Below are 18,059 nucleotides of genomic sequence, written 5' to 3'. Positions count from 1 at the left end.
GGAGCAGGTACTTATAAGATATGATAGGTAATGTCTATCTACCACAATCACTATTGTAATATGTAATTCATCTGCTATCACACTCATTTACCTACCTACTACCCTACGCAAGTCCCAGAGAACTCATAGGTTGCTGGCAACCTGACACATAGTACAAGAGTAATCGCATATCATATAAGTACCTACTCCGATGGAGTTACTGGCAGAACATCCGTTTAGCAATATGTTTAGTTGTACCGCGGATGGCTATAACATATACAAATGAGTGTGATAGCAAATGAACTACGAAATACAAGAGCGATTATAGTAGTTAAACATCACTTATTATACCATATGAGTACCTGCTCTGCCAGAGTTGCTGACATAGTACCCGTCTGGTAGTCACCTATCTGCACCATGGGTGGTCATAACATAGGGTAAAGGTACAGATGTAGTACAACAGGTATTGCATCTGATAAGTTGCATAGGGGGTGTCCCAGATATACCCTGTGGGGTTGTTGTGAGACTTTTTCATGATGGATATCTGTATTGCACTGCTATGAGTACACTATACAGGGATTAAGCAAGCGGTTATAACAAATTGGAAGACTTTGACAGCCCAGCTTCACCCTTTGGTGCTTTGGGATTGGGTTGAGCAACTCTCCACAATTGAGTTTGCATACAACAATTTTCACGATCCCTCTTCGGGTCTGAAACCCTGGGTGTGACTTGCAATGATATCCACAATAGCATCATATCATGTCAACAGCCAGACACTCAGCTAGGGTTGGCAGACCGTTCAAAACGTGAACGGCGTTCACGTGAACGCCGTTTTTTTATCCCTCAAGTCGCAGAACGTGAACGTGAACGTGAACGGCCAATCTGTGAACGGCGTTCAGCAGCAGAGCAGGGCCGTTCAGTAGGTCCTGAACGTCTGAGACGTGCAGAACGTTTGAACGTTTGAACTCGAACCAACGCAACACGAACGTCTATTGAATCAGCCGGTACAAGATACAAAACGTCATTATACAAGTTCAAACACGTCTAAAACACATCTATGAAATGTCAATGTCCATATCGTTCGGTCCCCTAGTCGATGACTGAGGTTGGGTGGCCTGAACGTCGTCGTCGATCTCGATCACCTCGGCAGTTCCGGTCGGCTTCGGCTTCGGGAACGTTTGCCCGACGGCACGTTCACGGGCCTTGGCGTTCGCCTTCTGAACGGCGTTCACGAACCCCCTCTCCGACAAGAGCCCTCTCTTCTTCCAGTCCCCTACCAACATCTGCGCACGAGAGGTGTTGGGGTCGAGTCGCGTACGACGAACCGACATCATGAGACCGGCCTTGGAGAAGGCCCGTTCGACTTCGACCGAGGTAGCTGTAGAGGCACACGTTCAGACGTTTGGACGTTCAAACGTTCCAAGACGTTCGAACGGCTTACCTGGCGTTCCAAGAACATCCATCGCCATCTGCTTCATCCCGCACATCGTTGGCTGATGAGCCCACCACAAGAACGCCTGGCCGTGGAAGGGGGCTCCGGCGATATCGATCTTGGGGGCGTTGATGTAGGCATCGAAAGCGTCGGCCTGATCGTTGACGGTCTGCGAGTCGACAGCCAACAACATGTCGAGCTCATCGGCAACCTGAACGTTTGAACGTTGAACGCGATCAGTGAAACGGTGAGCCGTTCAACGTCTGAACGTGACTAACCTCCATCGCATCAACGTCCTCCCTCTTCTCCTCGTCGAAGCGGTAGAACGCCTCCCACATCTCCCGACCCAACCGTTTCGCCTCGTCGATCCACTCCTGTTCCCACTTCATCCGTTGCATGTATGCAACACGGTAGCCGGGGTGGAGGACTAAACACGTTTCGAAAGTTCAAGGGTCAGAACGTCTGAACGGCATAGAACGTTCCGAACTCACGCAGGGCAATCCGGTAGAGAACGCTATCGTCCGTCTTGCTGTAGTACTTATCAAGCAGCTCTTGGCCTCGCTTGATGCCGTACTGAACAGCGGACGTTCGACAGGTCGAACGGGAAACGTCGAACTTCGACGTGATGGCGTCCATGACGGGGATGACACCGGCGATCGAGGTGTTGTCGATCTTCATCTCCGTCGAGGTCGAGAACCTCTTGGTCGCGGCGTTCAAGAGCTGTGTGATAGTTGACGGATGGAGAGAACGATGTTTCAGTTATGATCCGTTTGAACGTTCGAACGTTCAAACTTTCAAAACGTTCAGAACGTTTTGAACGGTTTGAGTTTACTCACCGCCAACACCGGCTCCAGGTCCCTCAACGCGGCAAAGTCACCGTCCGTCATGACGTCCTCGGCGAGGTACATCTTCTCGTCGAGTTCGAGGAAGAACCTCTTGCTGTAATGGAGTGTCAAGTGATAACGTTCAGTCGCAAGAACGTTCAGTCGTTTTGAACGTTTTGAACGTTCTGAACTCACATAACGACCTCGTTCTCGTTGCACGCCTTGATGCACTCGTACGTCGAGTTCCACCGGGTGACGATATCAACGGGGACGGTGTGAGCGCCGGCCCTGATCTTCTTCTGTTGGACCAGAGCTTCGACACATTCTCCCCAGATTTGTCGGTAAGACGAACGGTATCTCAACCGTTTCGCCAATGTTCGGACCTGTAAGTAGAAAACGCGTTCGGAGTTCAGAGGTTGTTCCACGTTCAAACGTTCGAACGTTCAAACTCACCTTCACCAAGGCCCCCTTCATCACGCCTTGACTCTCCCTCGTCGCGGCCGCACTCTTCTCCTCCACGGTCACCTGGGACGCTGCACCTGCTCCCGAACGAGTCGACGTTCCAAGCGGAACGGCCGTTTGCTGGGTGAACGGCACTCGCGGCAAACGGATCTCGTCCAGGATCGGCTGGTCGACGGCGAAGTCCTCCTCTTCCGGCTCAGGTTCGGTCTCGAACTCGTCGAGATCGTCCCCGGGGAGGAACTTATGAACGACCTCGTCGTCGTCGCTCGACCATTTGGTACCAGTCGCACCTTCGATGATGGCCTGAGAAGTTCAAACATCAAGAACTGTTAGCTCACGTTTGACGTTCAAACGTTCGGAACGTTCAAACGGCTCACCCCAACGACCAAGTTCTAAACGTGGGCGAAACATCTCACCCGACCACCCTCGGTCAACCGTTTGAACCCCTTGCCCGCCAAGTTCTGCAACATAACGTCATTGTTTGACGCGTTGTCGCAGATGATGGAGAGAACGCGGTCCTCGATCTCCCAGTCTTGTAGAGACTTGCCAACTATCTTGGCAAGGTAGGCGCCGGTATGACTCGCGTTCGCCCTGAAAAAAACGTTCAGACGTTCAGACGTTCGAACGTTTCAGCGTGATGCATGCGTTCACCGGTAGAAAACGGACTCACGGAACGAAGTCGATCAAACACGACGAGGGGGAAACGGAGGTACCGTTATCGTCCATGGGGGTCCAATGGGCATAGATCCCAACGAACTTGTTACCTCGACGATCGGTCCAACCGTCGATAGCGATGTGGAAGACACCGACGTAAGCAGCGAAGGCCCTCTTGAGCCTCTCCGCGTTCACCGTGAAAACGGTGTCGATGTCTTGAGCGACCAAACGTCGCGACGGCAGAACCTTTTGAAGCGCCGGGAAGGAACGCGTGAACATGTCCTTGAACTGAACATATGCAAGCCGTTCAAACGTTCAGTGTCGAGTAAATGTTTGCCGTTCTGAACGTGTGAACGTCACGAAAAAAAAGAACTCACCCCATCCTGCTCCACGATACTGAACGGGTGATTGTTCCGGGCGACCCAAACGGCGATGGCGTGTCGAGTCGGCAAGGCTCGAACCTCCGGACCCAGCTCAGTCGCCAACGTGAGGGTGGTCTGGTGCAGACCGTCCCTGTTGTTGGCCGGGTTGCTGGCACATCTCCCGGGATGGTGGTTCAGGCCGGTACCGGAACCGGCAGTCTTGGCCGTCTTCAACCGTTTCCATGTTTTGCAGTGACTAGAAGTTCATGATGAGAAGTAAACGTTCAACGTTCAGACGTTCAGACGTTTGAGAACGTTCAACGTTTGAACGTTTACTTACCGGCAGACCCAAACCCACCAAAACTCGGAGACGTCTTTATTTTCGTCTTTCACCTCCCCAACAGTGGCAGCACGAGGTCGTAGGTACTCCCTATTATATTGGCTCGCCGCGCCATCGTTGTACCACCGTTGACACCATAGCTCGAGGTGTTCGAGGTGTTTTTCTCCGGGTGCCGTTTTGTCGGGAACCGGAGGGACCTTTACAGTAGGCGTTTCGGCTGGGGGACGTTCAGAACGGTTAGCAAAGAACCTGCATATAAACGTTTGATCGTTGAACGGCTTACGCTGACTCGAAACCGCCGTCTTCTTAACTTTTTTATTAGAAGTAAGGGCCTTGGCCTTACCCTTATTCTTAGACTTAGTAGGAGTTTCTATTCATGGATACGTATGTAAGTCAGTTCACAAGTTCAAAGATCAAGAACGTTCGAAACATTTGAACGTACCAATAAAAAACTCCTCATCCTCGTCGCCCAACTCATCGTCGTCGTCGTCATCGGACTCGATGGCCGCGAGCCTCTTCCTCTTAGACGACCCTGGCGTTCCCTCGACGCTGTTCCATTCAGGGTAGAGACGGCCAGAGGGTGGGGAACGGGGGGAGCCTTGCGAGCCGGAAGCGAGGGCGTTTGACCCTTCTACCGCGGCAGAACGTTCTAGAGCCATCGGATTCGGGAACTTGAGGCGAACGGGTGGAACGGCCATGCAGAGAACGTGTCTATGTGTTCATCGTGGCTATGATGTCTACGTTTGATAGAGAGAACGATACTAGAACGACTAGAGAAGGTGTAGTAAGTCGTTTAGCGTTCGAAGTTCATGTCGACATGCTTCTCGACGCGGATGCAAACCGTCCTAGGGAAACGTTTCTCACGCGTTATCGCTAGCCGACGATCAGTTTGAAGTCGTTCTGAACGTCATGGTCAAACGGAACGTCTCCACAGACGTACAGGTGGAGAGCTATGCATGTTTAAGAGGTACTAGAGTTCAGTAATCGAGGTGGCAGGTCAGGGTAACGTTCTAGCCGAACGTTCACGTTCGAACGTGGAAATCATAAGATGGAGAACGTGAACGGCAAAATAGAACGGCGGAAGCAAAACGCCGTTCACGTTCGAACGGCGGAAGCAAAACGGCCCGTTTTCGCGCCGTTCGTTTTCACGCGTTCAGGCGTTCAGGGCGAACGACCCGCCAACACTACACTCAGCCATGGCACTTGGTAGACAAGTCTATCGATTCAGCAGAAGGTTACACTACAAATGGCTCAGGAGCAGCTTAAGGAAAGTCAGGAGATAGAGCTCATCAGTACAGCAAAAGCAACAGTCTCTGTCTGGCATAGACACAATGATCCAGCATAATATTTAGTACCCCAAACAAAACCAATTACATCTGACCTTCATTCCTGCAAACCTTGGAGTCAGAGAAATTTTGTAGCAAGTGGATTAGACCCTTCCAAAGTTTGGGCAAAAGTTAGCCCAACTACCTAGACTGCTGATCTACCTGACCACAAAACAGTGCACCCTACCATCAGACTGTGTTACGGGATCATCATGTGAGTCGACTACTGTAAGGCCCGGGAGCGACCCCCGACGGGGATCCCCCTGGACAGACTGACGGAACGCAGGAACAAGGCAAGGTATGGGTAGACATCTACATGCAATAACGGATGTAGAGCTATTACAGAGGTACTAGTTCTACATCAAAACAACAATACCGAAAAGTACCCCCGGCGAGAGTCGCATATGGGAGTTGCGTACGGCGCGGCCGACGTGTCACGTGATCTCTATAGCAACTACCGGCATGCAGGATGGTTCTACGGACATCAGCATACACCTAAGTCCGGCTCGGCAAGACGAACCCGATTCCCTCGGAGCAGATTCGGTCGCCCCTGCCATTTGCCTTCACCATTCACCAAAACAACAAAACCTTCCCGACGCATATCACAAACAGGTACAGGGACCTCAAGGTACACAACAACCTTACTCATAACCTCGACAACCTTACTCAACGTACCTAGAGACAAATGCAAACCCAAACTCGCCTCTTCAACCGAATCCGGTTGCTCTCAACAGGATTCGCCTGTTCGCCATCTTGCCCTTCCAGTTTTGTCATCTCGCGCCGTTCTATTGTTCTTGGGTCTTTTCAGTGTTCGCCAGCCTCGTCTCCTTACTCGTCTTCGTATAAATAGCTAGAGGAACTTGACTGAATTCGATAGAGGACGCTCTGTAATAGTAATAGGTCAAGTTCCGATATCACATTCAATACATGCCTATCTGACTTGTTACAACATCTTCAAGACGTGTTGCGGAGAGGTTACAAGCTCAAGGACGTCGCTAAGTATCTACGCTTCATCGTTTTACCTTAGAACAAGCCCGGTACCCCACACCTCGTGATCGCCTTCCTTATCCATATATCTCTGGATTCGTATCCCTTATCCGAACCCGCTTCATCTAAGCGAACTTGCAACAATATCCCTACTACCTGCGATCTACCTATAAGCACCCTACGCCTTACGACTTAGGACCTATCTCGATCAGCGACTTCCGCCGTAACATGATGGTAGGATTTCCGCTGAAGAATGATGAAGGAAGCAAAGGGAGAACCAAGAAAGAAATGCTGTACAGTTTGTGAAGCGATCCAGAACAGGTGCTTGTAGTGAGCCATCTGATATTACGGATGATTGGCAGGTATGACGTGCTAGAGGCAAGGGTATAATGGTATAGCAGTCGCAAAGTGTGGATCTCAAGGCCTCAAGATCTAAGCTGTAGGCTTTACAGAATGAAAGATGCAAAGATTGCAGATCAACAGCAACCGGATACCTCTTATTGTTACCGCTCAGCAATTGCGAGCAACCAAGGGGCGTTGTGTTGCACTGCGCAATGAGATTCGACTGCTGAAGGCTTTCTCACGCGTCTGCTTGCCACCTCATACCTTCCAAAAGCGCAGTGAGGACTACGGCAAGCGTAGATGGCAAAAACAAAACCCTCACGCCCATATAATTTCGCTGCTCATCTCCTCACCCTAAACCGAGTTGTTTAGTCTTGTCAAGTCTGCATGGACATCAATCTTTAAGCTTCACACTGGTACGCTGATACCATGCCACCAAAGACCAATCCTGAGATCGAGTCTGTCATACCATGGGGTTTGCTGAGTGGTATAGCACTACCCTTCACCAAGCCCAGAGTGTGAAGTAAGCCGACTCTTATGTGGGAGAGGAGCGAATCTCACAACTGAATTTATAACCGGATACGTCGCAGTTGTCTCAACACTTGTTACGGTCGGGCCTAGTGGTAGCGAAAGGCTAGCCTAGGTGGAAAGCGTCAGTGGTAATTGTGCTAAGGCAGAGATACTCGACGGGAAGTGCTTGGTGCACAATCTGCTTGCTGACCGTGAAGGGCTTGATGAGAGCTTCAGTGTTGAGTAGTGAGAGGTGGTTGGGTGGCGAGTATGTTAGGGATGTAACATATGATAATTCTTATTGGGAAAGAAGAGAGAACATGAAAGGGGAGTAGTACAAACAGGCTGAACTGGCCAGCTATATATACTAGTTGAGATGGAGAACGTAGACCTAGTATCACAATGTGTAATTACATTGTGAGTTCACATTGTGTGGTGTCCGTTGTGGACTGAAGGGTAGGAAGGGAAGGGACAGCACAATGTGTGCTGTACATTGTGTCGGGGACAATGTGAGTGACCCATTGTGTTGTGTACAGTGTAGCCAGGTAGTGGCGCTGGTAGGCGGGAGGTGGAGAGGAGTACATTGTACTTGGGCGATGTACTTGGTACATTGTAGGCTGTACGTTGTAATCGATACGTTGTAGGTTGTACGTTGTAGGTTGTACGTTGTAGGTTGTACGTTGTAGGTTGTACGTTGTAGGTTGTACGTTGTAGGTTGTACGTTGTAGGTTGTACGTTGTAGCTTGTACGTTGTAGGTTGTACCTTGTAGGTTGTACCTTGTGTGCAGGCCGAGTTGGGTCGGTCCGTAACAACACTGTCCTATTTGGTAATTCTTGATAACCTTTGCTTGTTATGCAGCAAGGGTAGCTAGTCCTTGTTGATGTTGAAGAGGTGAAGGTGGAAAAGGAAAGGGTGAAAGGGATGAAGTGAAAGGTAAAGGTAATGGGAATGATTCTAGTGATAAGCGGTCTAAGTCCTCATGAAAGAGAAAAGGGATGACCCATTCCTCCTTCTGGGGACTTCTATATCTATGTACAATCTGAGGAAATAGCATGTACTAGAACATGTGACTGCAATCGCAAATGCGTGACTGTAGACGCAAATGTGTGACTGTAGACGCAAATGTGTGTCTGTAGTCGCAATGATGCGTCTCTGGTCGCACAAATGTGTCTGCAGACGCGGATGCGTGACTGTGGCCGCAAACTTGTGTTTCTGGTCACAAGTTGTGATTGCAGTTGCACCTTTACACGGGTTGCAGATTCGTTACTGTAATGCTCCGCTAGGCTCTACCTTCACCCCTGTCCAGCTCACAAATCATGGTAAGCTTACCTTTCCACATGGCACTCTGGCGATTCGATTGTACCAATTCAACCTTTGTATAGCTGCCGGAAAGGAGAATCTGGCCCTGCTCGCTGCTCAGCCCTCAGCTCGTCCCTCCAGTCAAATCAGGTGGTTGCTTCTCTTGAACTGTAAGATAACTTTGCATGCCGTGGCGGCACTAAAAGCTTACTTACCCCCCCCCCCCCCCCCCACCCCATCCCCCTGTCCCAATCAGGTGCCGATGGTGAAGAGAATGTGATCCCACCGTACAATGTTCAGCCCTACAATCTCTAACAGCAGCCCCCGCCCACCAAGCGCAAGAAGTCTCGCAACGCGGAGATTGTCCCAGCCAGACGTAAGAGAACCTTGGAAGGCTGTCTGTCCTCTGTTACGTCATTGTCAAACACGTCTAGCAGAGGGTCTGTCCAGCGCAAAAGCCGAAGCTAGCAAACACTGCTGTCCGCGCCTGCCTCACTCGACTTGATGCTGGATGATGAGGGCCCTGTTAAGGGCTCAAGTACCAAAGGCGAGAGCTCACATTTGAGGCTTGTAGTGGCCGTAGTAGAGGACAAGTGAGTCAACTCACACTTCTGCCATCTGCCATGGTTCGCTTTTGTCAGTTAGCACAATCAATCATGCTCTAAAGTGAATATTTATTGGACAATGAAGAAGACAAGGATGACAAAGATGGGCTCCTGGAGGACTACGCATTGGAGGTTGAGGAGCTAGAGGTCAAGCCTACCAATGCGAAGAAGGTCAAAAAGGTGTCACAACAACGACAACTCTGGGAAAGATGCCTTGGGCTCATTGCATAACACTGTCGATGTTGCGAAACCCAAGGGATATGTTGAGGCTATGGAGAGGAAGAAAAGTTATTAGACGGGTATAAGGCAGAGACCTCCCGCTCCGGTTTTGCTTTACTGGATTGAATGGTCTGTTCTCTACTCAAGCAGCTAGGCAACAAACTCTTCAACTTGCTTGCATGATCTCAACTAGAAGCCAATTCTGCGCTTCCACTGAAGGAGTTGCACTTGGTCTTGTGTAGTGTCCTGCCTGATATTGCACCCAAGATCTAATGTCACCACAGGAAGGCTTTGGCCAAGGTCCATGTCGTCACCAATAACCCGCCTCCATTGCAAGGGGAGTATACTCCCGGACCGATGCATAAGGGCCGTGGATACCTACACTGCCAAACACCTTTGACTACAATTAGGAGCTCTTTTTCCCAATATGTCACCCAATTTGTTGCTCCATTTGTTGCCCCATTTGTCACTGTGTCTCTGCGATATGTTACCGCTCGAAACGCCAATCATTCACAATTGTCCGCCTCCGCTCAAAGATTGCTGGATGTATGACCTGATACATGATCTGTCCCAAGCGCTTGGGGCTCAAGAGCTCTGCTATCAGCTTTATGAAAGCAGGGTTACTTGAACCGCCAATTACAGTGCGTCGAGAGTTATTGCAAATCAGCATGTGATGAATAGTCATCAACTTGTGGAAGCAATATCAATCACAAAGCAGGAAGCAAAGTGGAAGCAAAGTGGATTCAAACAGGATGCCAAGTGGATGCAAAGTGGAAGCAAAAGCATGAAACATGGTAGGTGGAATGAGTGTGCAACTGAGGCATCAATGCCATTGGTTGGCAAACCTGAGGGACTTTTGCCATTGGGTGGCAAATCTGAGAGACAGTTCACAACCAGCCATTGGAAAAGTTATGACTCAACCCCTTTGCCACCACTTTTGCCACCATTTGCCCCTTTCCAGAAAAGTATATATAGCAGGCCATTTGGGTCTGATTTCTCTTTCCCCTCTCATGTATTACTTGACTTTTATGCAAGCAAGCAATCAGATACAAAGTCATTCACACAAGAGACAGCATTTATCAACACCATCAAGGGAACAGCGTCACCATCAGCTTAGGCTGATATCACAACAGGAGTCATGTTTGAGAGCAAACACAAGCAGACATTTGTAAGGACAAGGATCAAGTTCAACAGGCCAGACACACAACTCTCATCCTGAAGTCATGTGATAACATGTCTTTTCAACAACCGCCATTACCCCTGCTTGTGCAAGCCAACAAAGTGATAAACACCCTCACCTGGCAATTCAATGAAACGGTCTTGGGGATAATGGGGTTGATCTGTTGACGCACAGATGTCCATGCATCCGACCACATAAATTCTTGGGAGACTGATGATGACATATATGGGAGTGAAATATTGCTTGATAATTGATAACATCCAGTCCAGTTACAGAGTGGGTTCTTGTGAGCTTGGGACATCTTAACCTTTGCAAAAAACCGACTGCCTAATTGTAAGATGGCAAGGCCTTGTGATGTCACACATCTAGGGGCTATCAATGACTGTTACATCTGAGTTGCAGTCAATAATCATGGCATTCAACTTGTCATGATCTTATCCGCCCAACCCCTGCCTGCTCAACCTTTGCCTGTTTGACCCAAAATAATGTTGCATACCCTGCATATCATTCAGCTGGAAGATTCTGCTTCACAGTTGTCTGTTTTGCAACTATTCGCTTTTGCTTGTTGCATCCCTTTTGTTTGGCAGTCTTGTTTTGGTCTTGCTCTTGCTCCCGTCCCCAATCTTATCCTTTCATTCCTTCGCTTTCCCCTTCCTCTTTCTCTTCCCCTCTAGCCCGTTTCCCCTTTGCTCTTGCATCCTCATTGCTTGAGCCAAAACAGATAGTCCAAGATGCTCAACCACCAGTGATTGCTTTGGAATGCCGCTTGCTGATGCCGAGGCGTGGCTTGCTAGCAGACAGCAACTGACTGCATGTGTGTGCCTGTGATTGGCCTTGGTTGCGGCTGCAGCACATTGAGGAGATTTGGAGAGTTCCAAGGATTAGCTGATGATATCTGAATCAAACATGTAGATATATACACTTTAGCAAGGATGTCTCTGAGTGGATTGGAAGATTTCAGGTGGTCTTGCCAGCAAAGTCATGGTGGTGACTGTTGTGAAGTAACAATTAGATCCACCAAGGTTGGTTACTTGATGTACCTAGGCAATAGTAATGGTGTGTTACTAGTGCTGATCTTGTCTTGTTGTAAAGATGAATCAATGTTGCTTGCATAAAAGTAAAGTAGTACATGAGAGGGGAAAGAGAAATCAGACCCAAATGGTCTGCTATATATGCTATTCTGATGAGCATGTCCCCTAGTGAACTTGCAACTAGAGCAGTCACATAATTGCGACTCTGGTCGCATATTGCGACTCCAGTCACGTATTGGTGACTCCAGTCACAAATGACATCACCAATATGCGACTCCAGTCGCATATGTGTGTCTCTGGTCGCATAAGTGTGACTCCAGTCACATAAGTGTGACTCCAGTCACAACATGTGATCCTGGTCACGTGTTGACCCTTTGTGCTTGAGATTGCACCTTTGAGCATCATCAATGATGTCATAGCATGCCAATCTTCAACAGTGACGCTAATGGGCAGGTATGTGGATAGTTCAGCCTTCACTACCAATCAAATCACAGTGGAAGGTGATATGGGATAGAAGGCCCAATCGTCCATGTCGATTTGGGCGGTGAAGGGTTTAGGACCCTCAATCTGAGTACTCATCTGCTTATAAGCAGGAAAGGTCCAGAGGTGATATCAGTGGAAGCGTCCATCAACAAATCAACAGCACAAAAGAGCCGCTATCAAGGCAAAGAACTTGGTTGAGGTTTTGACTGATGGCTGCTGAGCTTGTTCAACACACCTGTACTTTATGCTGCATATTTGTAATGCTTAAACGGCTCAGCCTCTCCTCATCATTACTAGAAGAATCTGCACCTTACTTGGTTTTATTATTGGGAAACTCCCCTCCCGAACTCAGTGCTGGTCTTTTGCGTTTTTGGTGGATAGGCTTCTAGGTCATCATTGCTATTGTGAGGGTGGAGGGGGAGTGCAGCCAAGCTTGAGCAGGACTCATGCTGATTGTTTGGTGCAAGTACTAATTTATGATTGGGCTGTTGTGATATCTTCCTAAGCTGATGATGTACCTGTTGCCTTGATAATGTTGATCAATACTATTTCTTGTGTGATTGACTAGCATTCTGGCTGCTTTCAAGAGAGTAAAGTAGTACATGGACGGGGAAAGGGGAATGAGGCCAGTCTGGCCTCCTATGTATACTATTTTAATGGTAGCCTTTGCGGCTAGCCCCTTGAAACCTATGCATCTTGCAGGGAATCCTGTAGATTAAACCAAGTACAATGTGCAATACACAAAGTAAAAGTATATTGTACATTCTGCAGATTAAGGATTTGTAATTGGAACCGCACCTCAACAAACTGCCCATGCTGTTCATGTCTCCTTTGTCATTGACAGATGACCTATGCAGCAGCCAACCCACATAAGGGTGAGGAGCAAATCTCACACCTGAATTTATAACCGGATACATTTTAGTTGTCTCAAACACTGTCCTATTGGGTGATCCTTGATGTCATTTGCTTGTCATGCAATAAGTGTAGCTAATCCTTTTTGATGTTGAAAGGGTGGAGGTGGAAAGGGAAAGGGTGAAAGGGATGAAATGAAAGGTAATGGCAATGATAATGATAATGATAATGATAATGGTAATGGTAATGAATCTAGTGATAAGGGATATGAGTCCTCTCAGAAGAGAAAGGGATGGCCCATCCCTCCTTCTGGGGACTCCTTGCATATGTACAATCTGATGAAATAGTGCATATCAGAACATGTGTCTTTAGATACTGTTATGTGTCTCTAGATGTGAATGTGTGTCTGTAGACGTATCATAAATGTGTCTGAGTTTAAGTGCAGATGCAGATGCAGATGCATGACTGTAGTTGTGGACTTGTGATTCTGGCTGCTGCATGTTGTAATTACAATTGCACCTTTAAGCTACCCCTGATCTGCTACTCCTCATCCTCCTTCAGTGCTCTTGTTTCTTGCTTTGTCCTTTGATTTTCCCTTTTCTTGCTTGGTATTGTCACGCATCATACCTGGTCCAGAACGGCATATGGGATCCCATCCTCTCATGAGCCGCTTGTAGTCCATTCAGATTCACAGGAAATTAGCAAAGTGCTGTCCTCAGATCCTCGGAAGGCGCTGATTGAGGAACGGAATGTAAGGTTATGAGACATAACCATCGCATTGATGCAAAGAAACACATCCAGTTGATGTGGTGGAGCACATTGAGCAAGGCATAATTTGCAGTAATCAGAATACAGGAGGGAGGATGGTTCAAGGTTGCTGGGCGGTACAGTCTTCTGTATGAAGCTCTTGCTTGATTCAAGCGAGCAATTGCACAGCTGGTATTGGCTGAAACAGCACCTTGAGTCCAAAGTCAAAATGGCATGGTGCAAGGTGTGGTAGAAGCATTTTGAGCAGAGACGGGAGCCTCAAGCCACAAAGATCTGGCAGCTATGCCAGTTGCGCCATTGGTCGAGTGAGACAGTCAGTTGCACAGGTGGCAAGGAAGAGGACTGCCAGAGGGAAACGGCAGGAGAATATGGTATGTTGGCGGCAGGGCAGCTTTTGTTTGATGCATGAATTAAATCGCCAGATGAGGGTAACTCACAAGTATCTATCAAAGAGGTGCTATATATGCGTTTAGTTAACAAGTTGAGGGACAACTTTGCACCAGCTACAGAGACACTGTGAGTGCTGATGTGGTCCCAGCTATCCTTTGAGTTTTGAAGCAGCTTTTGACCAGAGGTACCAAAGCAGGGAGCAAAGAATAATTACGGTAGAGCATAAGGATGGTCATGGCAAAGCATATGGGCAAGACAGGGACGGCAGGGATGGTGTGTGTATGCCTGCTTAGTGGTATAATGCAAATCATGATTGATTGTCATGAAATAAAGTTACAGGGAGCAAGAAACAATTCAAGCCGGATAGATGGGGGACACTAGCGGGTACCAGATGTCTGGTGTTGTCATAAAGCATAGGACGAGTAGTCGTATTTGGCATCAATTGTTCTGCAAAACAGCTGCTCAACAGAATTTGCATCTGCTGATAGTCATGTGACCGGGTCAGGGAGTCACCCAACAACATCAAAAGACCAAGTTTTTTGTTGCAGAGCGTGGCACCACGTATTTGAGAACCGCCACCTCAGTCCTGACTATGTCAGATCTTGCAAACCTACGGAAACGAGGTCCAGGAAGCAGGAACCAGAGCTACATCTAATCGCACGACCTCAATTTGCCACATCTGCTTCAACCTTAAAAGCAGTTGGTTGCACCCCTTCCTGCCGCATATAGAAAGTCACCGTTTCCCTTGTGGCCAGATAAGCCTAGTGTAAGCCTTGGATACAGATGTCCATCGCAAGTTGCAAGTTTAAGGTGTGGATTGTATATTGCACGTTTGCTTGCTATTGTTTAGTCTATGATTGAGAGTGCCTTCATGCAGTGCTGACTGATCATCATGTGCCTATTTCAAATGCTTACAACATCCTCCCATCAAGCATACCAATACATCTTCCACAACGGGTCTCTAGATTTTGATTTTCACGTCCAACATTCACCTTCAACAACAAGCATTCATGCTATGACCTCAATCAGAGTTCTTGTTCGAGGTAGGTCTCGCTAAGTCATCCCTGCAACTGATAAGTGAAACTCAAGACAGATTTATTTAGTGATTTAGGGTTAGGTCATAATTGAAGCGCAGACCAGGTCGATACTATAGTGCATACAGGTTGAGATTGCATCTCGTCATTCTCCTATGGTACAGGCTTACACATAGTGTACTCGGTACATATCTATCTGTATATCCCTGACAGTCCATCTTGATTTTCTAGAGGTCCACTTGGTCCTGCCTGCCCAAAAAGATAGTTGCCTGGTACTCCTCCCGTTGCCAATATAACCTGTACTTCATGATAGGTCGTCGATACAGGTAGAACTGGTTTTTTTTGCACATAAAAGGGGCAGTCATGGGAGAGAGAGATGATGATGCATGCTAATTATTTACTGTCACGTGACTAGATGTCGACGCGACTTGCCACCACTCGCCCTTACTCCCCCCTAGTCCAGATAATCACCTCTCTATCATTTATACTGCCATAGACTACTTTACACCTGTGTTCTCTAGCTAAATACTAGAATCACAGGTGAGCCATAACTTGTAGTAGTTCTGATGATATATAGCTAATTACTATGTTGGAAATAGGCATGTGATGATTGGACATCAGCACATGGAAGCAATCTCAACCACAAAGTAAACAGCAGGAAGCAAAAAGGGCAATTTGCAATTGACAACCGCAAACCGCAAACCGCAAGACCGCCAGACCGCAAGACCGCAAGACCGCAAGGCCGCAAGGCCGCAAGACCGCAAGTCCGCAAGGCTGCAAGACCGCAAGGCCGCAAGACCGCAAGGCTGCAAGACCGCAAGGCCGCAAGACCGCAAGACCGCAAGACCGCAAGACCGCAGCCTTTTGCCCCTTCCCAGAAAAGTATATATAGCAGGCCATTTTGTCCTGATTTCTCTTTCCCCTCTCATGTACTACTTTACTTTTATGCAAGCAACATTGATTCATCTTCACAACAAGACAAGATCAGCACTAGTAACACACCATTACTATTGCCTAGGTACATCAAGTAACCAACCTTGGTGGATCTAGTTGTTACTTCACAACATACTAGGGATCACATTTACAAAAGTGAGCAAGCATGCACAACATCCTTGATTCAATGATAATTCCGATACATGAAACATTTCTTCTCAAATCTCAGGAACTGCATGATTTGATATAGATTATGTAGGCCCCAGAATGTTTGCTGTTTGAGTCCATTCCAATCTGGACTTGGACAGAGGAATGATTCTTATGTCTGTCAACAGAAGATGATCTGTGGATTCTGAAAACAATACCAAACTCCCCAATGACAGCTACTCAATGAACAGAGGCAAGCGGCATCTTCAAGAAGCGCAGCTTCCCATGGAGCACCATGCTCCTCATATCCTTATCATTTGACAAGGTACTGCTTATTTTTATCTTTTCCCGCTTCTCGAAGGTTGAATGTTCATTTGATCTCATACCTTGGTTGATGGATTCCAAAAGGTTCTGTTGTTGCCACCTCTAAATTGTTAAACTGTGATAGAATTTGCTTGGATAACTCTGAGTCTTGCAATCTGTTACGGCAGAAGACGCTAATGGGCGATAGGTCCTAAATCGTAAGGCGTAGGGTGCTTAAGTCAAATCATAGGTAGTCGGGATATTGTTGCAAGTTCGCTTAGATGAAGCGGGTTCGGATAAGGGATACGAATCCAGAGATATATGGATAAGGAAGGCGATCACGAGGTGTGGGGTACCGGGCTTGTTCTAAGGTAAAACGATGAAGCGTAGATACTTAGCGACGTCCTTGAGCTTGTAACCTCTCCGCAACACGTCTTGAAGATGTTGTAACAAGTCAGATAGGCATGTATTGAATGTGATATCGGAACTTGACCTATTACTATTACAGAGCGTCCTCTATCGAATTCAGTCAAGTTCCTCTAGCTATTTATACGAAGACGAGTAAGGAGACGAGGCTGGCGAACACTGAAAAGACCCAAGAACAATAGAACGGCGCGAGATGACAAAACTGGAAGGGCAAGATGGCGAACAGGCGAATCCTGTTGAGAGCAACCGGATTCGGTTGAAGAGGCGAGTTTGGGTTTGCATTTGTCTCTAGGTACGTTGAGTAAGGTTGTCGAGGTTATGAGTAAGGTTGTTGTGTACCTTGAGGTCCCTGTACCTGTTTGTGATATGCGTCGGGAAGGTTTTGTTGTTTTGGTGAATGGTGAAGGCAAATGGCAGGGGCGACCGAATCTGCTCCGAGGGAATCGGGTTCGTCTTGCCGAGCCGGACTTAGGTGTATGCTGATGTCCGTAGAACCATCCTGCATGCCGGTAGTCGACTCACGTGATGACTCCGTAACAACTAGTAACACACCATTACTATTGTCTAGGTACATCAAGTAACTAACCTTGGTGGATCTAATTGTTACTTCACAACAGATACATAGTCATTCACACGAGACAGAGTATTAATCAACACTATTGAAGGAACAGCTACACCATTAGCTTGCTGGGAGGAGGAGGAGGGTGGGGGTCCCGGGAGGAGCAGGCCAAGTCCACCCAAGGAAGGCGGGGCCACCGTATCCAAGAAAGGCGGGGCCAGTGTATCCAAGGAGGGCAGGGCCAGCCAGGCAATTCGACCATCCAGAAGCCGGACATGTTGGAACCCCTACATTTCCGGCAGAGAGGGACGTAGCCAGGTGCAAGGGTATCTCCTTGACCTTGTTTGTCTTCCTCATCCGATTTGCTGATGTCCAGCTCAGGGTCATTGGGCTTAAACGACCAATGCTAAGGTGGCGGTGAAGAGGGGTTCAGGTACCTGAACTGTTATGTGCAGGCCAGTCAACGCCATCTGCATGTTTGCCCCGTCGACTCGCTCTATGCAAGGGATGCCAGATTGTGCGTTCGGGCTGATATCACAACATGTATCTGCTTGCTTTCATCAAATTAAAGTAGTGCAGGAGAAGGGAAAGGGAAATCATATCCAAATGGTC

The 18,059-nt window shown here is 47.9% G+C and overlaps 2 protein-coding genes across 2 annotated transcripts; both read left to right on the top strand.

The window, feature by feature from the left end:
- Positions 1-7,619: 7,619 nt before the first annotated feature.
- On the top strand, positions 7,620-9,353 carry HD553DRAFT_323795 (uncharacterized protein; the record flags this gene model as incomplete). Its single annotated transcript, XM_046181441.1, has 9 exons — positions 7,620-7,634; positions 7,759-7,829; positions 7,876-7,892; positions 8,110-8,151; positions 8,355-8,537; positions 8,601-8,687; positions 8,818-8,893; positions 9,057-9,110; positions 9,185-9,353. The coding sequence occupies 9 exons, from the start codon at positions 7,620-7,622 to the stop codon at positions 9,351-9,353; spliced, it is 714 nt and encodes a 237-aa protein (XP_046036824.1).
- A 1,927-nt stretch (positions 9,354-11,280) lies between these two features.
- HD553DRAFT_323794 (uncharacterized protein) lies at positions 11,281-14,338 on the top strand (the record flags this gene model as incomplete). The annotated part of the gene is made up of 7 exons (XM_046181440.1): positions 11,281-11,335; positions 11,434-11,577; positions 11,972-12,005; positions 12,604-12,625; positions 12,880-12,910; positions 14,078-14,171; positions 14,194-14,338. The coding sequence occupies 7 exons, from the start codon at positions 11,281-11,283 to the stop codon at positions 14,336-14,338; spliced, it is 525 nt and encodes a 174-aa protein (XP_046036823.1).
- Positions 14,339-18,059: the final 3,721 nt, after the last annotated feature.

This window comes from Filobasidium floriforme (assembly GCF_021052385.1).
Source record: "Filobasidium floriforme strain CBS 6241 chromosome Unknown HD553scaffold_10, whole genome shotgun sequence".
NCBI classification, from domain to species: domain Eukaryota; kingdom Fungi; phylum Basidiomycota; class Tremellomycetes; order Filobasidiales; family Filobasidiaceae; genus Filobasidium; species Filobasidium floriforme.
Note: the sequence above shows the minus strand (reverse complement) of the source record. Positions and strands in the feature narration are given on the sequence as shown.